This window comes from Chelonia mydas, chromosome 5 (genome assembly GCF_015237465.2).
Source record: "Chelonia mydas isolate rCheMyd1 chromosome 5, rCheMyd1.pri.v2, whole genome shotgun sequence".
Taxonomy (NCBI): domain Eukaryota; kingdom Metazoa; phylum Chordata; order Testudines; family Cheloniidae; genus Chelonia; species Chelonia mydas.
Genome location: NC_051245.2, coordinates 63,941,958 through 63,969,461, shown reverse-complemented (window position 1 = coordinate 63,969,461; position 27,504 = coordinate 63,941,958). Strand labels below are relative to the sequence as shown.

The following is a 27,504-nucleotide window of genomic DNA, read 5'->3' as shown; positions in this document are numbered from 1 at the left end:
ATTCAAACTAGAAATAAAGCAAAATTTTTTAGAGAGGATAATTAACCATTTAAACAGTTTACCAAGGGCTGTGATGGATTCTCCATTGCTGGAAATTTTAAAATCAAGACTGGATGTTTTTCTAGAAGTGTGCTCTAGCTCAAGTACAATGATTAGATTTGCAGCAGGAATTAAAATTGGGAAGTTCTATGCTCTGTGTTATACAGGATGTCATATTAGATGATCACAATGGTTCTTTCTAGTGTTAAAAACCTGTGAATCTACATAGGTGTGTCCACCTCACTGAAATATGTGACAACACTTATTTTGTCGAGGAAGGGGTGGGAGAAGCATTTTAGCTCCTGTGCCCTCCACATGTTCTCTTCCTTCTGAAGCCCAATGGTGCGTGCAGAGGTTTCTAGACTTAACTTATGAAAGTGGAGATTTTTTCAAAGGCACAAATGGCAGTTGGGGTCTGTCATTTGTGCATTTGAAAATCTGCCCCAAAAGTCTTCACCAATTGTACTTAAAGATACTAGGTTTTTCAAACAATGCAGTAAGTTAATTACAATGTAAAGCAAAGAAAAATATCAGATCCAAAACATTTCATGTGGATAAAACAAGTTTAAAAAATCGCTATTAGGAAAGAATCAGCTTTTTAAATGATCAAGTTTAACAACACAGGGTAACTTGGTACGTCCAAAATTCAGAGCTACATAGTGTGCATTTAAGAACCCTAAAATAAAGATAAAATAGGTCCTAACTGTATCTTGCCTGACTTCTCCCACCAAGCCTAGGGAGCTCATGCCCTGCAATACTGGCCCCATTTCAGCCACCAACCATATGGCTTCCACCTTCTCAGTGGACCTGTTGGGTCAAAACATTTCAGTTTCCCTAGAAACCAAAGCAGAAAGGAAAGTACAGATCCAGGTGCCAATGTGCCCTTTTCCATGACTGCTTCCCATCTCCCTCTTCTTCTGTTCTCTCACTTCCCATACGCCATAAACCTCCTCTTCTCTTTTAGTCGATTACCATCCCAAAAAACGTGCATTAAGTAGTCAGCTTGACCGCTTCACTGGCGAGTTGTATTTTTTTCCCTCGGCCTTTGTTATTCTTAATTGTTTTAGACTCTTTGGGGGCAGGGACTACAACCTGGTATATGCAGAGCAGGATTAAGGCACACACATTACAAGTGGCCAAATAACATTAACTCTGCCCTGTAGCAACGGTATGGGGGGGGGGGGGGGGGGGGAGGGAATCCCTGCGCCTCCCAATATATTTTTAAAAATCAGTTTAATCCAATCTGGATCCATTCACACTGAAACAGATTAATCATAGTAGCAGGGTTATAGCATTGCACATCCCTACAGGGCAGAGTTAAAGTTGTTTGAGTTCCTTAATTGTGCATTTCTATACCTTAAAATATTCTGATTTCATTTACACTGAACCTTAATTTTGAATGTCCTGGTTTTGTAATGCTTGTATTTGGAATAATTGACATTTTTTTCACCCTTAATTTCATCATATGTACTTCTACAACCATAACTCCACCTTAATGTAGTTTTTTGTTTAGGAGCATAAATAGTAATAAAACAAAAAACTGATTCTCCTCCCCCCCCGCCATTCAATTTGATAACCCTTTTCTAAACATGACTGTTTTTACAGATCTCACTCTATATAGCAAAGTTTGTTCTTTTTGCAGTTAGACTTTATTTTTTAACCCATAAATGTTTTGGACCACATGTAGTGGTCTTTAACTTTGGTCTCTGACCACAAAACAGTAATGTTTAACTAAATACAGAAGCATTCTCATTTGAGCTGTATCTGAGAAAAATAGCATAATTTCATTTAACCAGTTAATAAGCAAATCAGTTGAAAAATTACAGTACCGATCTATGTGTGTACTTTGGGAGAAAAGAATGAAAGTGCAAATGGGAGCAGAGTTGAATAATTAAAATATACATAATTCATTACTACATCTACAGCCAAATAGTTTATACTTATATATCCAGTAAAAAAGTATATCTGTAATGTCTTATGTCACAGTACACTGAACTTTGAATACTGCTACTGAATCCGTGGACTGTCACTATTGTTTTCATTACTGAGAAAGTGCCAGATGACATGAATTAAATGAATAGATTTCATCCTTCATTCTGAATTATTACACATTATGTGTACTGTACTTTGTAAAAAAGTGCAACTATTATATTCTTACAATTGGAAATCCCTCTCTTAGCAGTTTAAGTCTTGGCACATATAAGACAAGTTTCTTTTGGATAATTTCTGAAGTGTTAAAAATATTTCTAAAGCTGTTCACAGAGCTCAACATTAAATCTGCTTGGGAAGCGCAATCAAGGTTTAGAGAGAATTATATCAGATTACATTTTTCCCTACTCAAACTGAAATTATCACAAGCAAGCTAAATTAGAAGCTTTTTTTGATCACAGAAGAAAAATGAAATATTTTGCATGTTAAAAATAAAAGGTTGGAGCACACAGTACAAGTACTGAAGTAAAACCAAATGGTATTTTGTCATACTTATTTTAATCTCTCTCTTCTAACAACTTCAGTAGTATCCAACAATCCCATCAACTATTGACAAAAAGTAGAGCTATTGAGATTAACAGAAATACTGATAATCTTCCCCCAAGCCCTTTCTTCTACCTTACTTTGGTAACTTGAAAAGATAGGTTGTGTAAGTTAAAGCAGTCACCACAATGGATTTTTGTGACAAAGAACAGAAGAGGAACAAAAATCTTATTAACTGTGAGATTAAACTATCAGATTCATTCCCTAATTTAAGAAATTTTAAATGCTCGTGTAGCAGGCAAACAACTTCAGGGGTTCATTGTTTTCCATTTAAAAAAAACCCCACACATACACAAGCTTTATTATTAGAAATTTTATAAAAAAAAATCCCACATGTGACTTGTACTTAATACTGAAAAGGAACTCTCAACTTCCCCAAGCAATAACGAAGAGCAGGCTCTCTTCTAATACATTTTCTTCGGAGGGTTGTGATTTTAATTATAAATTCTTCTGGCAAATGACGATTCCCAAGGGTTTACACTGGCTCACCTGTATTGTTAGATGTAGAAACAGATTCTTTCTGAGCACAGATAGGAGCAGCCACAGTTGTGCAATATACCCTTCTACTGTCCACATAAAATTAAAACAGGTACAGCACTCTCCATTTGTGCAGACTTTTTTTTTTTTGTCAATTATTATGAGGCTTTACAGCCTTATATCCCCTCATATCACAAACATTTAAAAACTTTTAAAAATAAAAACAAGTAGAAATAGCAGGAACTTATTCAATCACTGAGTACATCTCCCTGCTTGTGCAGAATTATTTTCTACAGTACAGTTTCTAATGCTTTGTATACTGAAATCTATTTTTAAGTGCTTGAAATGACAGGGTTTTCAATACTGGAAGATTATACGATTTTGTAATATACTGTATCTTGCTATTAGAATTCAACCCCCACACCCATTCCTGTTATATAAACTTCTTTGTTTAATCTCCAAACTAGTCATGCTCCTTTATGCCACTGTATGAAATGATGCAATTCCCCTATTTCATTTTTTTTTCTTTAGCGCCTACAAATATTTGTATTTCCCACCCTAAATCATCAGGGATCTTCATACTCAGGTTTAAAAGCCACACTGTAATACATCATGGCCAAAATCCAGCAGCATAATAATGTACAGTTTGGTCTGTTAAAGGATAACAGAAGGCCATATGGCTAATGCACCAATCCTGTATTGCAAACAGTCCTCAAGGGTGGAGAAATAAATGCACATATCCAAAAAATGTCAGAATAAGTCACTTTATGTTTGTTTGTTTGTTTTGAAGTTCTGCATTAGTTACACTGCTACTATATATATTTCCCCTTGTCCAGAAAATAGATTAGAGAGGGATTTATAATAATGAAATCCAAATGCTCAGTTATACCAGTTAACAATATACTGGCTATGCTTGAGATGATTAATTTGAGATATCAAAAGATACTTACAAAAATGAAACCATCAAAACTAATTATTTTTTATAACTCTGGTCACAGCTTTTCTATTAAATATCAAGATATCATATCCATGTCACCAGAAATATAATGAATTCTTTTGTTTTTTTTGTGCAAGTATTCTACTGTAAAGCAAGAAGACAACACTTTAATCTGTTTCTGAGATTGGTATAGTTCTTGGCAGGTTCAAGTCACTCTGCTTTTTTACCTCAGGACCCAGTACTGAACATTTTAGTGAAGTCCTTGTTAATTTAAGGACAGGGAATAAAACTATGCTGACAAAATATTAGCAAGAGATATATTTTAATAATGGTGTAATTCTACACCAAAAAGAAAAAAAGATTTGATTTACCATTTAAAAAGGGGAATCGTTTCCTAACTCATACAGTTTAAGTTTTTGAAACAACGTATAGAATTGACAAATCTTTTAAATGCATGTTGATCCAATTTAGCAAAGCTGAATGCTTTAAGGATTTTGAAAGTAAACATAAACAGCACTTTACAAAATAAAACAAACAAATAAAAGTCAGTGATCCTGCCTCAAAGCTTTCACTAACAAATTACTTTTCGGATCCAAACTTGTTACTGTATTTAATCACAGGTGTACTACCTAATTTATAAGAGCCATATTAGCTCCAGTGTTGAAAAGGATTAATATTTGAATAGCTGATTGTACTCATGCCTCACATAAATTGGATTTTTGTGGTGTTTAGATGAAAGTGTATCAAATGCAGTCTGTCCCTTTAGGTGACGGTAAACAGGGAAGCCACCATCTGGATTTTTGATTCGTGACTAGAGAACAAAACTCCTAATTCAGAAAAATGTGCAGAAAACAGGAGGCTTACAAGGTGGGTATTTGCCCCTTATGTTATAGAAATTCACAAAAAATGTGTAATAAATATAAATTTATGGTCCTCCCAGCCTTTCACAGATGCTGGTAGTACTGGTGTATATTTTAGATGTTCTATTAGATAGATATACTAGAGCAAAAAAACGTATATTCTGGCTGTAGAGTCTATCCACATGCATCAACAAAAACAAACCAAAGAGCAATGTTTATATTTTCTTAACAACATGAGTATTTTGAGAGTATTGTGCTTCTTTGAATACTGATTGATTGATTAATGTCTCTCTCTCCTTAACCAAGATTCAAACCAGATATAGGCATAGCTATTTTGCACTGATTTATTGCACTCATTAACAGAACTGAAAAATCAAGGTTTATGAATACAAAATCTATTCTAATATGCTATTCTATTTTAAAGTATTTTACACTAAAATATAAACTTGAAAGAAAGATGCAAAATAACTTTCTCAGAAGAAAAAAGATGATGTTAAATTGTTCTGAGAAGGAGTCTGACTCTGCTTACAGAGCCAACGTGAAGATGACCACAGTTGCCTTTTGTTGTTTTCTTTGAAATTTTACTAAAATATAACCTTGTCTTTCTCCTTTCCATACATCTTTTAAAAAGTTTAAGTCAAGCTTATATTTTAAGTTAACTTCTTAGGTGCTCACCTGAACACAGCATGCCCTTTTCTTCTACCCCCACTTGTGGCAACTCCAATGGAAATTTTAATAGGTAACAAATGCTTTTATTTTTTTTTGGTGGAGCAATCTAAATTTTTTCAGAAAGGAATATATGAAATCATATTTACAGACTACAGTTTCCAAAATACATACCTCTGAATGCACTGACATCCCCATAATGTACTTGGAGCACAAAATATTTGCTACCTGTTTCTCCTCCAACTTTGAATCCAACACCTTAAAATAAAGAAGATGAGTTAGGGTTATGGAAACAATACAAAAGGTGTATTTTAAATAGTTAGACACTAGTAACACTGTCTAAAAGTCCAAGACTGAATATTTAGACTGGCAGTGGAAAAGGAAAGTTTCATTTTAAGATGTCTGAAAAAACTACTGGTCATAGAAACTACAAAATAAATACATAAATAAAATAGAGCTGAAGTGTCACGGAACATAAACTTCTGATATTCATCAGTCTGAGTCATAGTCATCAATGAAGAGTAGACTGATTTAGGCAAATAATTCCTTCATTCCAATGCATATTAGGTAGGATTATAAAACAAGAAGATGCACGTGTTCTTTATTAGCCATAAAGGATCCTAATATAATGAATGTTTATTTTCATTTCCCATTTTAACAGTTAATTTAAGTGTAACAAGATGTAAACTGCTATCTATTTATGCATAAAATATTAAGATTAGAAATACGGAAACTTAATTTTCCACCCCAAAATGTTCAACACAGCAAAAATTGTTATTTTCATGGAAGTTGTCAAAATGTGCAAAATGGTTTCCAAGTAAAATAACAATGGGGTGACAAATCATCAATAGATATTACAGAGGAACTTGAAAGAATGAACACAAATTACAGAGCACCAGCATCACTGATAAGGATCTTTCCACACCTGCCCAACAATGAAAATACTTGGAGAGAAGCAGAAAAGGCAATCTCTGCCTATTCAGCCTGTGAATCCCACTAGATTAATAACTGCCAGTGGCAAAGCTTCTCTGTGAAGAGGGTTGCAGAATCTCTACGCACAATCATAATATCAATAAGAAAAAAATAAGGAAAGAAAGGAAGACTGGTATCTCATTTAAACATCTGCAGTCATGAGTGGTTTAGAGACAGCATCAAATTGCCAGCTGGGGTTTGGCATGTACTTTAGCACCTTGGCTCCCTGGATTGTGCAGTTTTGGTCAACTGTAGCTACAATTCAAGTTTTTTTTCCCCCATCCAAGTGAATATGCTCAGAGCTCAAGTAATGTCCCTGCTGATTAATATACAAGGAGATTTCTAGAAAAGCTAGTCACTGTTCATGGAAATGGAACTCATGGATAAAGGGGAAAGGTGACTCAGTTTAAAGGGATTGCAATAAAATAAAGATATCCTTAAACGAAAGCTACACCTTCCATAGATTGTAAATATATTTCCAGTACACTCCAGAGGCTGTCCTGGAATAATGCAACAGAGTATTACGCTGAGAGTGGCCCACTGAAAATCTGATGGGATTCATCCAAAGAACGTCATATAAAAATGAAGGCATATATGTGCTCTCCAATTGTTTCAAAACATCAAGCTGTGAAACAGATTGTGTACAGAAATGCCTTACAGATCTGTAAGTTCCCAGACTCAAAATACACGACAAAACTGAAAGACACATATATTTACATGGAAGCCTCTAATCAGATAGTTTCTCTCTCTTTTTGGAGCTTGTCTGAAATGCACTTGTGCTATTGAATTACAAACAGGACCCATTATCTACATACGCAGTGGTGTGTGTTGTAAGGGGATAGATCTGGCATTTTAAAGGCTCCCAACTCCTTGTATAATTTTTGTCAACCACCAAGCTCTGCTTCCAAATTTTTCTTTTCCAAGTTAAATTCTTTTTAAAGTTGGGAAAGTTTATCAAAATCTTCCTCGACCTTCTCCACTTAATCCAGGAAGGATTTCGGATAGTCCTTAGATAACGTTAAAAATGCATCTATTCGCCCAAGCTTTTCCTCAGAGGTAAGAGGCACACAGGAGAAGAGATGGCACAACTGGAGGGAAAATGTGATTGAATCCGTAAGAGAGGTTACAGCAGAAGCGATATAGATTTTTGTGAGATTTTGTCATTGTCGCTGTGATGATCTTCTCTTTTCTTTACATTTCATAAGTTTTTTTTTTTTTTTTACATCTGTGATTTTAAATGTGTGTAGTGGTGCACCTAAAACATGGGAAAGGTGAATCAAAGAGAAAAGACCACCACCATGCATTTGTCACAAAGGCATGCCTGTCAATCATCTCATTAAGGCTGTGACTGCCTTGAGTTTTCAGATACCTGTCCTGGAAAATTCCCAGTCCTAGGATGCGAGTTGAGTGCTACAAAATAAGGTTTTTTATTAAGGAAGATTTTGATAAACTCCTATAGCTGTGGTGAGGAGCAAGGAGGTCTGTGGCTGCCTGTGCATTCCTTCCCCTTTTCCCTGCTCTGTCCCCTCTGTTGGGCCTCTGAGATTGGCACAGAAGGATAATAGCCACAGAGCAAAAAATGCATCCGATGAAGTGAGCTGTAGCTCACAAAAGCTTATGCTCAAATAAATTTGTCAGTCTCTAAGGTGCCACAAGTACTCCTTTTCTTTTTGCGGATACAGACTAACACGGCTGCTACTCTGAAACCAGAGCAAAACACTGTCTGTCCAGTCCTTTTCTATACCTCTGCCCGGATTCTCATCTTAGCACTCAGAGGCAACAGGGACAGCTGGCAAGCACTTTGGCAGGAATCAGGAGAAGGGAAAACAAGGTGCAGAAATCCCAGAATCTTCCCCACTTCCAAAAGAAAGGCAGACAGAGAAGACCAGATGCCTCCCAGAAGAGATACAATAAGGGAAGAGAGAAGCCCCAGAGGTCCCAGCTCCTAGAAAGAGATTAGGGGAAAATCACCCTGAAGATGCTGGTGAGGGAAAGCCCATCCATCCATCACCTACATATGCCAGGCAATGTCCCAGAATTGCAGGTCCAGGGCACCCACTAAGGGAGGTGGGGTTGGGGACAGGGAATCACAGGGTTTTGTGGGGCCCTCAACAGGTTTGGTTAGGCACACAGAAGTTAGGATGCTTATATGAATCCTAAAACTTTACATGTTTCAATCATCATATTAAAAATAACCTAAATTCCTGAGCATGTACACAAAACTTTCCAGTAACTCCCCAGCCCACAGCTTATTTAAACTATAAAGATTTAAATTTTGCAATTACAAGATCACTGAAAGGTACCCAGTTCAGAGGTGGTGCTTGTACAGACAGCATGTATAAATTCCTAACAGCCCTCCTTCTACCACCTGCCCAAACCAGCACAGACAGAAAATAAGGAAGAATACAGAGCATCTTCCAACTCCTCCAAGGCGTCTAGTAAGGCAAAGGGGATGGACAATAAATAAAACCAGCTGGGGACATGAAAAGAACGAGTTCACAATTTCCACCTTATACAAGCCTTGCTTCCAGAGGAATGCAAAAGATGCAAGTGGAGGCCAGGCAACTTCTGGTGGACTGCCACTGTATGTCCCTATATAAAATCTCACAATTCTCGCTTAAGAGCTGAAGGGTCTTTAATTCTGTATTTATGAAAAGAAAAGGAGTACTTGTGGCACCTTAGAGACTAACAAATTTATTTGAGCATAAGCTTTCGTGAGCTACAGCTCACTTCATCGGATGCAACTCACGAAAGCTTATGCTCAAATAAATTTGTTAGTCTCTAAGGTGCCACAAGTACTCCTTTTCTTTTTGCGAATACAGACTAACACGGCTGCTACTCTGAAATTTGTATTTATGCTTTCTCTTTTTTCTTAAAAACAAAAAACAAACAGCCCCCCCTCCTCCGTCCCCCCATTGTAGTGGGATGCAGTGCATTCAAGTGGCAAAGGCACTGAACTAGAAGTCAGAAGACCTGGGTTCTATTCCCAGCTCCACCACTGACCTGCTCTGGGACAATGTGCAAGTCACTTTCTCTCGCCCCAATTTCCCTATCTGTGAAATGGAGATAATGAAACTTTCACTTAGTTGAAAAGCACTCGGAGACCTATGCATGACATGTTGTGCAAGAGCTAATTATTATATTGTTCTCCTTTAGTTCTGATTTATAATCCATAATGTTACATGGAATAAGAAAACCACATATGTTCATTAGCTCCTACAAAGTAAATAATATTAATTACCACCATTAATGAGATTGAAGTATGTACACTTTTAACCAACTGAAACCACTAAATGAAAGACAGAAAAAAAGAGATTGCAGGAGGGAGCAGGGAGCGCCTCCTCCTTCTCTCCTATCCCTCTTGCCCAAAGAGGGAATTCCATAAAATGAAAGGTACCATACCTTTGGGTAGTCTGGTGGGAGGAGCATTTCTTGCCCAAGCATATAAAATGTTGGACTTGTCTGTGCACGTTCCTTCATCACAGTCCCTAAAATCATAGAGAAAAGAAAATATAATTTATTATATTTTGATTTTGCCAGTTGCAGCTCTCTCAAGCTCCAGGTGGACTACGTACATTGAAATGCTAATTTTACCAAAATATGTTTCATGAACCCTAAATACAGTGCTCCGACAAAGAAAACTTTCCTGGCTACCAATATGGCCACCTTTGCAGCGTACATCACAACCTCCTTTCCTCTCCCCCCAGGAAGAGACTGGGGAACAAGAGAGCCTTGCAGAATGTTTTGATGGTCACCAAACTGTCCATCTGGCAAACCAAGGTGAGAAGTGAGTTCCGTAGCTCATGAATCCTTACTAAGACAGCATTTCTTTCCATCCAATTACACCAAGAGGTTGTTAGCTCAAGTGCCTCAAATGACTGCAGCTAACAAAGTAGCACATGGGGATAGAAGCCGTGATGTCCCACATAGAAAGAAGACAAATCAGAGTTTCAGATTAAAACCAACACTTTAAAATTACCCCAGAAATCCACTAGCAACAAGTGCAGGTGGCAGAGGGAACCATACATTAGTTGTCTTCCTAATAATGGAAGAAAATAAAATATGCAGACCATGAATTTGGGAACAAATCTGCAAGAACTGTTTCCACTATGCTAAACTGTTCAAGCAGCTAGAAAATGACCAGAGATTGTTTTCTTAAAAAGAAGAAAAAAATAATAATAGCTGAGAAAAAACAAAGTTTTCAAAACACTGACGGAAAAGCTACATTTGTATTTCAAGAACTCCAGGTTTTCTGATCTTCTAAAGTGTACAGATACATGCATATATTTTAAACTTTTGGTGCAGATTGAATGTGGGCTCAGTTCTCTAAATGGAACAAAACTGAAAACTATACAACTGACAAAATGGTGAACAGTCTTAGCCGAGCATATGTCTGACCTGATATGAACTTATACAGTGTGAATTAATAATGGAAAATTGAAAATCAAAAAACTAAAATTGTTACAAAACAGGAAAAGACAAAACACCATGGAGCTCAGGACCAAGTAGCAATGAATTGTGTTATTTTCCAGCAATTACAGCAAAGCTGCTTTCCAATGCTCTCATTCCTAGCAGCTAGTTATTATCTTCAGGTTAGTCCTCATAGGATTCTCATTTATATTGCCCTTTTCAAATATTAATGTCCCAATCAAAATTTAAAATGTGTTTCAAAGCCCCCTTTTGACTTATTAATATTCATACCATATTGATGAGAATGCCATGTCTGCAACTTTAATTGTCTTGAGTTCCTGAACCTTTGATATCCTCTTTGACAACCTCTTAACCTCCAACTCGTAAGGGAACCATTCTATAGCGTAAGTGCTTCAACTGGGTCAGTCACTAAAATAGTGCTAGCCTGTCACTCTGAATTACCCTATCATGGAGGGTTAGCATGTTAAGCAGCCTCTTCTTGTATTTTGTTAAAGTACATTTAAGTTCCAAAGTTATCCTGGAAACATCCAAAGAGAGAACTGGAGCAAAAATCTAATCTTTACAAACGTTGTAGCATTGTAAAGTTCAAATGGCCTAGCTTTCGAATTCTTACCAAGTTTACAAAATTGGAAGTCTCCACAACATCCCGCTCTTTCAATTATTTTTTAAAACGGGAGCAGCCATCTTTTATTTTGAATGAATTACTTGATAGTAGGTCTTAAGCTTTTGTCTACTCATTCTAAACTCTGGATTAATCCTTCCAGCTTTGCACAGGGGACGATCGCTGGACAGGCTGATAAAGGTCAAGAAGGCAACCAAAAAGGATGATCTTTTTATAATCCTGCTGTTTATAAGATTTCTGAATGACTCTTACTTGTGATTTGCAATAGTATCGGATATTAAAATACAAACATAAACATACTATTAAGCAAAACTAGAGGAAACAAATATGAAATTCCAACAAGAATGCCATACATTTTTGTTAAAGCCAATGAATACCTTGCACAGTTTTTTGGGAATTCTCAGATTTCTCTCCTTATTATACCCAACTGCTTTTCCCCCAGGATATATTAGATGCACCTGTTTCAAACAATTCAGTAGGGGGAACTTTCAGTTTCTCTATAGCAATAAAGTAACCTGCTAATGTTTATATAAAGTGTTCTGTAATGCTATCCAATTTCCACTGGTGGTGAAATTCATATACACAAATCTGAAACCCAGAATTTTTATACATTTCTTTTTGGGCTATTTATATTTGAGCATGCTCCCCAAAAAGCACCTTTCAAAAAGATCTGACAATAGATGGAAAAGATTCTCTGAATTCACACAATCCTATGGGTAACATGAACTAACCAGTTTTATTCCAGTTATGTTGCACTCAAGTATGGCTACACTGCACCCAGAAATAGCATCTTAAAATGTAAATAGTTCTATTTTTGTCAAGCAGTGATAACCTAACATGTATCATTGTCCTTCCAATCATTATTGGGGCTATTGATGCAGTTATTTCTGGGATTTCTACGGTTTACTGGTTTAGAAAAATATTACAGTACGTCAAGAGAATAAACTTCATTTGTTTTGACTATCTGTGTCTGTCACAGAGAACAGAATCATCTCAGATTGGAAGAGTTGAATCTACTGTAATTGTACCTTTCGAAAAACACATGCTCTAACTCAAACAGAAGTTAAAGGTGTGATGCAGCACTTATTGGGTGAAATTCTATGCCCTGTTTTATGAAGGGGGTCAGACCTGACAGGTGATCATAAGGGTCGTCTCTGGCATTAAAGTCTATGAATCCTTGTGGAGTAGACTATGCTCCGATTTGTAAGTGCAGGATGTTATGAAGCAGAGAAAAGACACACAGTTATATCTTCTTCAAATTTTTGATACTGAAAGATGATTGTTAAGAAAATCTTGTTTCATATAATAATAATAATAATTTCTGATAATGTCCTTTTCCCATCATTTCATTCTTCCTAAACCTTCTTCACAACCCAAACGATTTGGCTGAGAATTGTACAATATTGTTCCAGAGCCCATCACCACTCATGTTCCTTAGTTATCCAGAGGAGTTGGTGAGAAAAGTATTGTTGTTTATAGTAGTATTACCAAAGTACCTAGGTGCCCCAGTCATAGACCAGATTCCTATTGAGCTAAGAGCTGTTCAAACACAGAACTAAAATATGGTCCTGTACCAACGAGCTTACAATCAAATGTAAGATGAGACAATAGATAAATACAGACTGAATGACAGGGGAGCAAAAAAAATAAACTATATTGGTTAACATGATAAACAGTGGTCCTCAGCATACCAGCTGCCTAACTGTTAAGTTTTCTGTAGGTATCATGGAAAAGGATTGTTTTAAAGAGGGATTTGAAGGAAGATAATACATTAGTTTTATAGAAAGTTCTTTCGAAGCGTGAGGCGCAGCATCAGAGAAAACACAAAATTTAATAAGTGGTAGCGGAGGCCGACATCATGGGCCAATTGGAGTTGACAACTTGATACTGAATGAAAGATGATTGGTAGCGTTGGGATAGGCCATAAGGGAATTTGAAAGTAAAGACAAGTAGCTTATGTTTGTTGTGATACAGAAGGGCAAGTCAGCTGAGGGAGGCAAAAAGAGGGATGACGTGGTCAAAGCGATAGGCTAAGAAAGCGATCCTTGCCGCAGCATTCTGAGTGGATACGAGACAGATACAAGATTGTATTTCTCAAGGTCAGAGAGAAGGATGTTGTAGTAATCATTATGGAACATAAAAAGAGCCTGAATGAAAGTTAAACTGTGGGATGGGTAGGAAAGACTGTTTCTTAGAAATATTACACAGAAAAAATAGTCAAGATTTAGACATAGGCTGGATGTGAGGACTTTGACAGAAGTCTGAATAGATGAGGACACCCCAGTTATGGGCCTGAATATCAGGCAGTACAGAATTGTCCATAGTGATCAAGAAAGGAGGTAGCAGGGAGAAAGATGAAGAGCTCTGTTTTCGCCATGTTGTGCTTGAATGGACAGATAGACATCATGAGATGTCAGAAATACAAGCTGAGATTTTAGTTTGGATAGAAGGAGACTGTTCTGGAGCAGAGAGGTAGATTTTTGAGTCATCCTCATAGGTAGTTGAATTTGTGTTTTCAGATGAGATTACCCAGAGAGAGGATGCAGAGGCAGAAGAAAGGGACTAAGGAAAGAGCCCTGTATGCTGACCACAGGAAGCTGGAGGGGAGATGGGGAGGGTCTTCTGAAGGACACACTGAAAGAATGATTAGTGAGTAAGAGGAGAACCAGGAAAGGACAGTCAAGCAAGCCAATGAAGGACAAGATTTCAAGAGGAGCATGGTTGGTGGTGTCCAAGGTGGCTGACAGGTCAAACAGGATGAGGATGAAATACTGGTTCTGAGATTTAGCCACAAAAAGGTCATTAGAGACTTTGGTGAGGGTGGCTTCAATGGAGTACAAGGAGCAGAAGCAAGATTAGAGAGGGTCGAAGGTGTAAATGGAGGAGAGGGACTCCAGGCATCAATTATAAACACTGCGTTCAATGAGCTTAGAGTTGAAAGGTAGACAGGGTGGTAGCTGAAAGGGCTAGTGGGGTCAAAGGTGATTTGTTTTGTTTTAAGATTGGAGAAACTAAAACACGTTTGTATTGTGAGGAGAAAGAGCCCTTTCTCAAAAAAATTATACTGGCATTAGAAAAGATTCAGAAAAGAGCAACTAAAATGATTAGTTTCAGAGTAGCAGCCGTGTTAGTCTGTATCCGCAAAAAGAAAAGGGAGTAGGGACGAACAAATTTATTTGAGCATAAGCTTTCATGAGCTAGAGCTGTAGCTCATGAAAGCTTATGCTCAAATAAATTTGTTCGTCTTTAAGGTGCCACAAGTACTCCTTTTCTTTAAAATGATTAGGGGTTTGGAACAGGTCCCATATGAGGAGAGATTAAAGAGGCTAGGACTTTTCAGCTTGGAAAAGAGGAGACTAAGGGGGGATATGATAGAGGTATATAAAATCATGAGTGGTGTGGAGAAAGTGAATAAGGAAAAGTTATTTACTTGTTCCCATAATATAAGAACTAGGGGCCACCAAATGAAATTAATGGGTAGCAGGTTTAAAACAAATAAAAGGAAGTTCTCCTTCACTCAGCGCACAGTCAACCTGTGGAACCCCTTGCCTGAGGAGGTTGTGAAGGCTAGGACTATAACAGGGTTTAAAAGAGAACTGGATAAATTCATGGAGGTAAGTCCATTAATGGCTATTAGCCAGAACAGACAAGGAATGGTGTCCCTAGCCTCTGTTTGTCAGAGGGTGGAAATGGATGGCAGGAGAGAGATCACTTGATCATTACCTGTTAGGTTCACTCCCCCTGAGGTACCTGGCATTGGCCACTATTGGTAGACAGGATACTGAGCTGGATGGACCTTTGGTCTGACCCAGTATGGCCTTTCTTATGCTCTTATGAGCCACAGGAGAGGGAGAGGTTAAGAAGAAGAGTAAGGGGTAAGGGAGAAGGCAAGAGCAGGCACAAGTGAGACCAGGGGAAGGAATGGGATTAGTGGGCCAAGCAAAGGGGTTAGAGGAGGACAGCAGATGAAAATCTCTCCTCTGTCTCCCCTATCTCAGACACAGAAATGTGGGAAGGGAACCTGAAGGGTGGGGGAAGATCCTGCATATCATGTCAATTTTCTCTTCGAAACAGATCAATGAGTTCCTGTGTTGGGAGAGAAATTAAGTGCAGGCAGAACTAAAAGAGGAGAGAACAAATTTGTATTGGAGGAAGTTAGCAGTGCCATGGGATTTCCACCAGCGGGAGACTCCACAGTGCAAGAGCAGGAGCAGAGGGTTAAGCCAGGGCTGTTGTCTGGCAGGGCTGACCTTGTGACGGGAGAGAGGGGCCGAAGACTACTTTTGCATAGGTTCTCAAGCACTGCCATATTTTTCTCTGGTGGACGAAAGTTTAGGAAAAGGTATACAAATGCTACTAACTGAATAAGAGCTACAGGAGATTTTCTTGTACCATCATAATATCTATAGTTCAAATCCAAATAGAAAAATCACTTCCTCACAGTCTATTATTTTGAACTGAGCACCAAGTCAATCTAAACAGGAACCACAGCACAGTATATTAAAAGCTTCAGGGACTAACAAGTTCATGCAAATGTAGGAGATTTCCATATATATATAAAAACAACTACATACATTATTAATGCAATCTGCTTGTTTTAAACAAGACATAAAAGGCTGTAGAATGGGCAGGCACAAACTAATTTGAAGAGGCTACATCCTAAGAACTCTTTCATGCTGTGTATATCTTTTTCATGTAAACTTAATAACTGTAAATATATTTTAATAAATGACAGAAGGGGCAGTTACTGAGGACAAAGAAAAGTGTTTACTGGGGCTGAGAGGAGGAATCAATGGAAACTCTGTACTTTCAAATTAATCACTTAACCTGAGCATAAAAAAATAAAAAAATAAAATAAAGCTATGCTTTTCAAGACAAGATGGCAGCATTCATTGTGGTTACCAGAACTCTGTGATAAATGTGAGAGAAAACAATTTGGCTGAAAATGTTCTCAGCTTGGGAATTTGCTTACCTCCTCAACCCTTAAGCCTAAGAGCACAAGTCTTTGCAACGTGTCCTATTTACTCGGGCATTTTCCAAGTATAGCTTGAAAAATGATCTGATTTTTTTTTCTTGTGGTTGTACATTCATATTATTTTGTAATTATTTGCTGCATGTTCACTGAGAGGCCATAACTGGCACTTTGTTTAAACTGAAAAAAAAAAAAAAAAAAAAAAGTAAAATCTAAAACTACATTTTTGATAATATATAAGAAAACGAATCCATTAATTTTAAGTGGAAGAATTTTCTTTCCTCTGAATTTCTTTGCTTTCAGGAGGTGGAGCCCTTTCTTCCTTCACTCTACAATCATTTCATTTCTATTAAAAGATTTTGTTTAGAGGAGCAACAGTTGGATGTAAGTTTAGGGGTAACTTGAAATTTTTGAAACAAAACCAATTTTCACGTCCTCACCATAAAACTACTATAAATGGGGAACCTTCCAGATTAAGGGCCAAATCCTGCTCTTCTTACTCCCATAGTCAAATAACTATTTACTATAGTTCAAAGGGAGCTTCTGGATGCTCAGCATTTGTAAAAGTTAGGCCTTTAGTTAGCTTCCTAAATATGGCCTTAGGAGCCTAAACTTTAGGCTCCCATTTTTAAAAATCTGGGCCTCCATGCCTCAGTATTGAGTTTTAGTGCTTCGAATTAAGGAGTTCTCAGTAACTTGAACACAGCAGATAACAGTACAACAAGGGGCAACTCAAATTCTGATGTTGGGAAAATTTTTAACTGTTCTACTTTCTGAGCCACTGCTGTGGATTGGTAAGTATTGCAAATTTCCTGGGACCAAAAATGTAAGGCTTATATTTGTATCTAATGTTTAACAAAAAACATTCAAAAATAAGGTTTGGAAGGAATAAGAACTGAATGTGTTTCTTCTCCCTTCCCTTCTTTTTTCCTCAATTAAAATCTGTGAGAGCCTTATAAAATGTGTGCATGAAGATAAGTCAGCATTAGTGACATGTTAAAGCAAAACAATCGATATGAGCCTGTAACTCTTACCAGTAATTCTCAGTAGAAGAAGGTACGTTACATCCAAAAAGTAACATGTGATGGACCGTGTCCATGCTTGCTTGAGGCCTGAAGTCAACTGAAAGACAAATTAACAAACAAGCATAAATGTGAGTTTTATTCTCACTACAGCAGACCATTTTGAGATTGTCCATTAGGTGCATAATGAAGATATTGTTATATCATCGTTTGTTCATGGTGTCATGAACAGGGATAATTTTTTGTTTTTTGTGTTCACTCTGATGTGTGGGCTCAACACTGCCAGAGTGTTTAAGTAACAGAAAGAAGAGCTGTATATTGCAAGTTGTGTTTTTGTTGTTTTTCAATGTCAATTTCTTACTACAGGACAAAAAGGAATTATACTGAATGGATTATACCTTCTTTTCCCTGTCCAGACATACTTCTAAATATCATATCTCAAATCCTACCACTTTCAATCCAACTGTGTCTCCATGACGCTGCGAGAAAAGCAAGAAACCCTACCAGACCTCTGCCAATTTGGCCCAAAATGAAAAAAATCCTTCCTGATCCAAAAATAGGCATTTGGTCAGACCCACAGAATCCTAAAGCCACAGCTCCTGTAGGACAGATGAGGCAGCTAATAGAAGTTAGAGGCTTTTGAAAATCCCGGGAGAGACTTTAAATGGGGGCGGGGGGACGGGAAGCATGTGAGAGACAATGGGTCAGCCCATTCCCACAGCCAATATGAAGATGGAGAACCCGAGGAGAAGGACAGGCCAGCCCCAGTCTTGCCAAGCAAGGCTCTTGCATCTTCCCCATTCCTCTCCTCCAAGCACTGTGTCACATCCCCTGAACATCCATTCAACCTTCTCCCCCAAACTAATCGATGTGGGGAGAGGGGAGAGCAGCTCCACTAAAACTGCTCACATGCTTAGACAAAATAGCCAAACAAATGGCTAGTTTTGCTCACAGATATCAGTATGTAATATCAGGTATCATACAACGATACAAATGAGTCAAGTCTTAGGGGTACCAAAAGTTCCCATTACATTCTGAAAAAAGTCTAACAACCATCACCCCAGATTCAAACATAACTCTGGCAACATCTGCAACGCAAACATTGTTCTAGTTCATGCCAGAAACCACAAAAGAAAAAAAAGTAAAAGCTTTTTGTCAGAGCTGAAGGAATTGCTAGTAAACAAACAAAATGGTGAAAGTTAAATGACTTTCTTAAAATGAGACAAGGTGGGTGAGGTAATGTCTTTTATTGGACCAAATTCTGTCTGTAGACCAATATCTACAAAGCTGGATATGAGTCAAGAGTGTTCCCTTGTTGCCAAGAAGGCTAATGGCATTTTGGGCTGTATAAGTAAGAGCATTACCAGCAGAACGAGGGACGTGATTGTTCCCCTCTATTCGGCATTGGTGAGGCCTCATCTGGAGTACTGTGTCCAGTTTTGGGCCCCACACTACAAGAAGGATGTGGAAAAATTGGAAAGAGTCCAGCGGAGGGCAACAAAAATGATTAGGGGGCTGGAACACATGACTTATGAGGAGAGGCTGAGGGAACTGGGATTATTTAGTCTGCAGAAGAGAAGAACGAGGGGGGATTTGATGGCTGCTTTCAACTTTCAACCTCAAGGGGGTTCCAAAAAGGATGGATCTAGACTGTTCTCAGTGGTAGCAGAAGACAGAACAAGGAGTAATGGTCTCAAGTTGCAGTGTGGGAGGTTTAGGTGGGATATTAGGGAAAACGTCTTCACTAGGAGGGTGGAGAAGCACTAGAATGTGTTACCTAGGGAGGTAGTGGAATCTCCTTCCTTTGAGGTTTTTAAGGTCAGGCTTGACAAAGCCCTAGCTGAGATGATTTAGTTGGGGATCGGTCCTGCTCTGAGCAGGGGTTGGACTAGATGACCTCCTGAGGTCCCTTTCAACCCTGATATTCTATGATTCTATGGTGAGAGAGAAGCTTTCAAGCCACACACAGCTCTTCAACTGTTTTTTAAAACATCCATTGTTGAAGGACAGTGCTTTACGAGTACAAGCAGAGCATTTTTAATATCATTTTTAACTTGACAGAATCACTTTTAAAAACAACAGGATGTAAACTACCTTATCCTTTAATTTAATGTTATGAATTGAAGAAATGAGCACCTTTCAGGTGATTGCCCCATCTTGTTTTTTTGGCAATATATTAAGCACTTAACCATTGCACAACTGGGGGGGAGGGGGGAGAATCAATCAGAGGCAATACTGAAATGCGGTCTATTGACATTTTAAAAAGCATTGCCCCACAGGAGCACAAGACTGTGCAAAAGCAGTTTACAGCCAGGCACTCTCTTGGAGAAGAATGCCTGGGGCCAGTTCATTATTTTAAAGCTTTGTTTAATATTACAAAAGAATATTTAAATATTTTAGTTATGCTTATGCATCGGAAAACAAAGCTATAAAGCAATCAGCAAAGGAATAATAGAAGCAGCAATTCCAAGATGACATCTGGAGTTTTACAATTCCCTCAGGACGCTACAAAATCATTTGTGAGCTGTGATACTTAAACTGACAGCACAGTATCACCAAAACAACTCAAAGTATGGTGTGAGATGTCTACGTACTTATTTATTCCAAAGAAAATACTGTAGTCTTGTACAATAGTAGAAAGGGGAAGAAAGAATTGAATATAAAAATCTTCTTTCGGTCTAACTAAAGTCTTTGGGCATAATCTAGGGCAATATCAATAAAATTTAACAGCCTGTGATATACTGGAAGTCAAATGAGATAATCTGATGAAGTGCTTTCAGCCTTAAACTCTATGAAAGTATACATGCATCAAGTCAAGCTATATCTCAAAATCCAAAAATTAGCCTATTTTTATAAAAACTAGAATTTCTTGAGAAGCCCTCTTAACGATTTGTCTTCCTCAGCCATGCTGTCTCTCTCTCTATTTGCCTTTGACATCCAAATATTTTCATGATCTCTTCCTCATTATCCACCTGTCCTGAGAATGATCGAACACTGGTTGTGCTCCCCATGTCAGATACTTGCTGTTAATCACTATTAATCATTCGCTTATAAGCAGCTACAAATCTTTAATTTTCAGTAGTGGTGAAGTAAAATCTCTCAGGATAGTCCCTTGACTTCAAAGCTAATGCCATCAAATCATCATATTTTGCCCGTAGGACCTCAATTAAATGATAAATTATCAGTGGATACTGAAAGAACTTCAGAGAAAACAGACCAGCCATTTGCTTCATTTTCTGAAAAGACACGATATGGACTATATGTATTTTAGATGACTCAAAGAGGAGGTAGGGAGAAAATAAACAAACCAAAATTAAAACAAACAAACAAAAAAGCATGTGTTCTTACACTGGAGCTGATCTGAGAAAGTTTAGCTGATGGGAAAACAGAAGCCCTTCTCCTAATTGCCTTACCAGCTCAAGCACGGGTCAAATACTCATGCTCTGGGTCTCACTCTTCCCAATTTACCAAACCTTATTCAAGTGAAACCTCTCACTCTATGAGAAAGGTCAACTGGGCACCAGATGCATACAGGAATACAAGCTACAACTGGGATTTTCTAAGGTGCCTAAAAGAATTAATCCCAATGAAGTGCAATGGGAGCTTGGTGCCTAATGCCCTCAGAATTCTTTAAAAATCCAAGTCTATCTTCCTACGTTATGTGACTGGGGGATTGCTAAGAACTAATGCTTTTCAGAAAGAACTAAGAAGCCTGAAATAGATTTTAAAGTGGGGAGCTGCCTAAATAAATTGCTTATCAAAATTAGCTAAGACTGCCTCTCCTTCCAAACACCACATATATGGTCTAGATCTACAGAATTTACTCCTGCTAAGCTACAGATGTGTTTAAAAGTGAATACGGCCAACTTGCCTAAGGCTTTCTGTGACTGAGTGCCTTGAAATCCTGGACAAATGGGTAAAGGTCAATGTTCAAATGTCCCGATTCTTTGTCTAATAGCATTGTGGTTTTGCTCTTCACATTTTAAATGCTAGTGATCCAGTTTAAGCCATGTATACAGAGCATCCAGATCCCACTGTAACAGGCACATTACAAAAATATGTATTCAGTGCTGTTAGTTTTACTTTTACCTGTAGTCCATTTGCAAGCAAGACAAAAGCTCAAAGCAACAGCATACAACATTTTTGCCTGAAAATTATATTTATTCCATAATCATAGAACAATTCTGTATTAAAGACCTTTTGTTTCCACCTTTTTAATCACTGTGTCTTAATAGTGAAATTACAATTAACTCTTGAATGAGACAATGTGTCATTAATGTGAAGTTCTCAACTTGGTTCATAAGCATTTTAAGCTGCTATTGACAATTTAAACAAGAAATAAGTTTTCTAAAGGAGGTCGTAAATAGTTCATAAATGTGAAACAGGATTATCTTTATTGTAGAATCTGACACATGTGGAAATTATATTGTGAGTAATTACACAGAAAGGCCAGCCTTCAAGAAAGTATAATTAAAGGAAACACAGTTAACTTTAAAAAAAAAAAACTCAACCAAAAAACACACCACACTTCTGTCTGAATTTTTTTACTTGCTGTTTTAACTAACATCTAATATTTCAACTGTAGTAATTTCAGAGAAAATAAAATGTTTCTTTTAAAAACCGGAAAACGTAATTGTAAAACCATAAAAATTAGCAGGAGCAAATATACCATATATACTCGTTCATTAGCCTGTTTGTTTATAAGCCGACCCCCATGGATAGGTAAAAATAGTATAAACTGTATGACCCTTTAATAAGAATACCCTTTATTTTAGGGGTTGGCAAACTTTTGCTCCTGGCCCATCAGGGTAAGCTGCTAGCGAGTTGGGACGGGACGTTTTGTTTACCTGGAGCGTTCACAGGCATGGAGTCCCTCAGCTCCCAGTGGCCGCGGTTTGCCGTTCCCAGCCAACGGGAGCTGCAGGATGCTTCCCATTGGCTGGGAACGGCAAACCGCGGCCCCTGGGAGCTAAGGGGCTCCTTGCCTGCAGACGCTCCAAGTAAACAAAACATCCCGACCTGCCAGCGGCTTACCCTGATGGGCTGGGAGCCAAAGTTTTCCAACCCATGCTATATTTTAAAAGCTGGCATCACAAGAAATACCCAAAAGTTTTGCTAGAATTATTTTAATGTAATTAACGAAAAACCTGTTATAATAATAACTGAACAAATATGTATTCACCTTCAGAATTACAGTCAATATTTAAAATCAGTAAATGGATATTTAAAACAAGTAACTTAGAACAATATGAGACTTTAAAAAGTCTTAAAATCCTTCAAAATCTGAATCACTCTGATTCACCAACCAATTAATTAAACTCTGCTTCAGTCACAGCTGCACCTGCATTGTCATTGTAGATGTCAGCAGTGTCGTCTTCAGACTCAGATTCCTTCTCATCAGCCTCTGTTGTGTCATCATCAAATATGGCATCATCTTCTGACCTGTTGAGTGTATTGCTGATACAGCATTTCCCAAATGATTTTTCTATAATTTCCGAGGAATGGACACCCATGCGTCCTTGATCCAAGATTGATTTTGGGCTTCATAAGATTCCCGCCTTTTGTCAACTTTACCATGCCTGAGCACATCCATTCAGACCACATTTTGCGTAGCCTGTCTTTAAAGGGTTTGTTCAGGCAGACATCAAGTGGTTATAGAACTGTAGTTAAGCCTCCAGGTATTACAGCCAAAGTAGTTTTCATATTTTTGGCCACATTTTTCACCTCATCCATCTTGTCCTGCACTTTCATCCATCCATCCCTTTTTGTGTGCAAGTATGATGACACGAGCAGGAAATTTCAAGATTTAGGCAAGGTTTTTCTTTTAAAAACAACAAGAGGGAGCTCTGATCCATTAGCCAAACACAATAAAACCACCGTAAAATGGATTTTTTCAGAGCCAGTGGTTTTAATTAAAACTGTTTTTTCACCAACACTGGTTACAGTTCTGTTACTTCGAAGATCAAATGTCATTGGTGTTCCGTCCCTATTTCCTATTTGTGACAGTTCAAATGCATATTCCTTTCAAAATTTTACAATAAAACTTTGGAAAGATTCATAGATATTAAGGTCAGAAGGGACCATTATGATCATCTAGTCTGACCTCCCGCACAATGCAGGCCACAGAATCTCACCCACCCACTCCTGCGATAAACCTCTCACCTGTGTCTGAGCTATTGAAGTCCTCAAATCATGGTTTAAAGACTTCAAGGAGCAGAGAATCCTCCAGCAAGTGATCCGTGCCCCAAGCTACAGAGGAAGGCAAAAAACCTCCAGGGCCTCTTCCCATCTGCCCTGGAGGAAAATTCCTTCCCGACCCCAAATATGGCGATCAGCTGAACCCTGAGCATATGGGCAAGATTCACCAGCCAGATACTACAGAGAATTCTTTCCTGGGTAACTCAGATCCCACCCCATCTAACATCCCATCACAGGCCACTGGGCCTATTTACCATGAATAGTTAAAGATCAATGAATTGCCAAAATCATGTTATCCCATCATACCATCTCCTCCATAAACTTATCGAGTTTAATCTTAAAGCCAGATAGTTCATTTGCCCCCACTGCTTCCCTTGGAAGGCTATTCCAAAACTTCACTCCTCTGATGGTTAGAAACCTTCGTCTAATTTCAAGTCTAAACTTCCCGATGGCCAGTGAATATCCATTTGTTCTTGTGTCCACATTGGTACTGAGCTTAAATAATTCCTCTCCCTCTCTGGTATTTATCCCTCTGATATATTTATAGAGAGCAATCATATCTCCCCTCAACCTTCTTTTGGTTAGGCTAAACAAGCCAAGCTCCTTGAGTCTCCTTTCATAAGACAGATTTTCCATTCCTCGGATCATCCTAGTAGCCCTTCTCTGTACCTGTTCCAGTATGAATTCATCCTTCTTAAACATGGGAGACCAGAACGGTACACCGTATTCCAGGTGAGGTCCTCACCAGTGCCTTGTATAACGGTACTAAAACCTCCTTATCTCTACTGGAAATACCTCGCGTGAGGCATCCCAAGACCGCATTAGCTTTTTTCATGGCTATATCACATTGGCAGCTCATAGTCATCCTGTGATCAACCAATACTCCAAAGTCCTTCTCCTCTTCCGTTACTTCTAATTGATGCGTCCCCATCTTATAACTAAAATTCTTGTTATTGATCCCTAAATGCATGACCTTACACTTCTCACTATTAAATTTCATCCTATGACTATTATTCCAGTTTACAAGGTCATCCAGATCTTCCTGTATGATATCCCGGTCTCTCTCTAAATTGGCAATACCTTCCAGCTTTGTATCATCTGCAAACTTTATTAGCACACTCCCATTTTTTGTGCCGAGGTCAGGAATAAAAAGATTAAATAAGATTGGTCCCAAAACCGATCCCTGAGGAACTCCACTAGTAACCTCCTTCCAGTCTGAGGGTTCACTTTTCAGTATGACCCGCTGTAGTCTCCCTGTTAACCAATTCCTTATCCACCTTTCAATTTTCATATCGATCCCCATCTTTTTCAATTTTACTAATAATTCCCCATGTGGCACGGTATCAGACACCTTACTGAAATCTAGGTAAATTAGATCCACTGCGTTTCCTTTGTCTAAAAAAATCTGTTACTTTCTCAAAGAAGGAGATCAGGTTGGTTTGGCAAGATCTACCTTTTGTAAAACCATGTTGTATTTTGTCCCATTTACCATTGACCTCAATGTCCTTAACTACTTTCTCCTTCAAAATTTTTTTTCAAGACCTTGCATACTACAGATGTCAGACTAACAGGCCTGTAGTTACCCGGATCACTTTTTTCCCCTTTCTTAAAAATAGGAACTATGTTAGCAATTCTCCTATCATACGGTACAACCCGAGTTTACAGATTCGGTAAAAATTCTTGCTAATGGGCTTGCAATTTCATGTGCCAATTCCTTTAATATTCTTGGACGAAGATTATCTGGGCCCCCCAATTTAGTCCCATTAAGCTGTTCGAGTTTCGCTTCTACCTCAGATATGGTAACATCTACCTCCATATCCTCATTCCCATTTGTCATGCCACCATTATCCTCAAGATCCTCATTAGCCTTATTAAAGACTGAGGCAAAGTATTTGTTTAGATATTGGGTCATGCCTAGATTATCCTTAACCTCCACTCCATCCTCAGTGTTTAGCGGTCCCACTTCTTTCTTTGTTTTCTTGTTATTTATATGGCTTTTACTGTTGGTTTTGATTCCCTTTGCAAGGTCAAACTCTACTTGACTTTTAGCCTGTCTCACTTTATCCCTACATGTTCTGGCCTCAATAAGGTAGCTTTCCTTGCTGATCCTGCCCATCTTCCACTCCCTGTATGCTTTCTGCTTTTTCTTAATCACCTCTCTGAGATGCTTGCTCATCCAGCTTGGTCTACAACTCCTGCCTATGAATTTTTTCCCCTTTCTTGGGATACAGGCTTCCGATAGCTTCTGCAGCTTTGACTTGAAGTCATCCCAGGCCTCCTCTGCCTTTAGATCCAGAAGTTCTTCAGTCCAATCCACTTCCCTAACTAATTTCCTTAATTTTTGAAAGTCAGCCCTTTTGAAATCAAAAACCCTAGTCACAGATTTATTTTTGTTTATCCTTCCATTCAGTTTGAACTGAATTAGCTTATGATCACTTGAACCAAGGTTGTCCCCTACAACCATTTCTTCTATGAGGTTCTCACTACTCACCAAAACAAAATCTAAAATGGCATCCCCTCTAGTTGGTTCAGCAACTACTTGATGAAGGAATCCATCGGTATATATATGGTAATATATACGGTAATACCTGCAATTGCTTTTAACTATTTTTTTTAACTGATTACAGTCAATCATAATTGATAGTCTCCCTTTAAATTCTCACAATAATGCACAATTTGAAATTGAATGTTACTTTATATACTGAAGAAAAAGACAGTGGTATTGGTCTGACACCAACAGATATCCAATCTATTGATCTGATACCAGTAGGACTGGGATTTTTTTTCTTTGATGTTTTGCGGTGCGTTGTGATTGGCACAATCTATATGAGTGCTGAAAGACCGATCAATCAAGGTGATCAAGGTTTTGCCTCAGGTCTTTGTTGGGATGTTTTAATCTAAGCCACAGATACAACTATTAGAACACTGCATGCTGAGAACACTAAGTAGAATGTTTCCTTAAGTCTAAAGGTGAAAACAAATGGATAATTAGATATGCATGCATACTCAATGTAAGGGCCTGACCCACTGTTATTTGAAAGGCTCCCATTGGCGTCATTGAACTTTGGTCTGGACTGTAAGTGTTTTTTTTTGGCTCAAGGAGTTCATAAGTTTTGCAAGCCCACCTTGTGGTGGAGAGAAAATGGACGAGCCCACAAAGGGAGCTCTCCAAGACTGCTGTCCTGCAATTCTGTGTTCCAGCTGCACCCTGAGTGCCTAAATCCTTGGCACTAGAGGCATGAGAGACAGCAGGAAATCACCAGCCTCTACATAGAGATATATGACTCTAGTTACCTCCCTTCTCTGACCTCTCCTCTATCTATCCACAATTGTAAACCACAGACCTGCACTTCAGGCATAAGCGATGAACATGAGTTTAGCTGTAAACACCTGAATAGTTTGTATAGCACAACACTAGACAGGTAACAGGAGCAGAGTGGCAATGATATTTGCAGATGACTTCAAGATTGAGGTGTAAAACCATAGCACCTATGCCCTTACCCGGGGACAACCATAAACTCATCCAGTAAGTTAGGCCTCTTTCCCACTCCAACCCCATTACTCCCAAGCAGGCAGCCCAGAGAGCCAGATGGCCCTGGAATCTGAAAGTCCCCAACCTGCTGCAGTCTACACGGTGGGACAGCCCCAGAGGGGAGGTCACTGGGACATGGTTCTAGGACTTCCAGGCTCCCAGCTCTATGATAGTAACCCTGGAAGCCTTGAGAACCCTGGCTCAAATAGGGACCCTAACAGCCCCCGGAAACCATGGCTTCAGC

The 27,504-nt window shown here is 38.4% G+C and overlaps 1 protein-coding gene across 21 annotated transcripts in view; it reads right to left on the bottom strand.

Moving 5' to 3' along the window:
- The window catches only part of PAM (peptidylglycine alpha-amidating monooxygenase), a 223,586-nt gene that overhangs the window by 94,427 nt on the left and 101,655 nt on the right, over positions 1-27,504 (bottom strand). For all 21 annotated transcript variants that reach the window (XM_037903317.2, XM_037903314.2, XM_037903318.2 and 18 more), the window contains 3 exons: positions 17,543-17,630; positions 9,886-9,971; positions 5,686-5,769 (listed from right to left, as the gene is read on the bottom strand). In XM_037903317.2, coding sequence (XP_037759245.1) covers positions 5,686-5,769; positions 9,886-9,971; positions 17,543-17,630 — 258 coding nt within the window. The remainder of the gene's footprint in view (positions 1-5,685; positions 5,770-9,885; positions 9,972-17,542; positions 17,631-27,504) is intronic.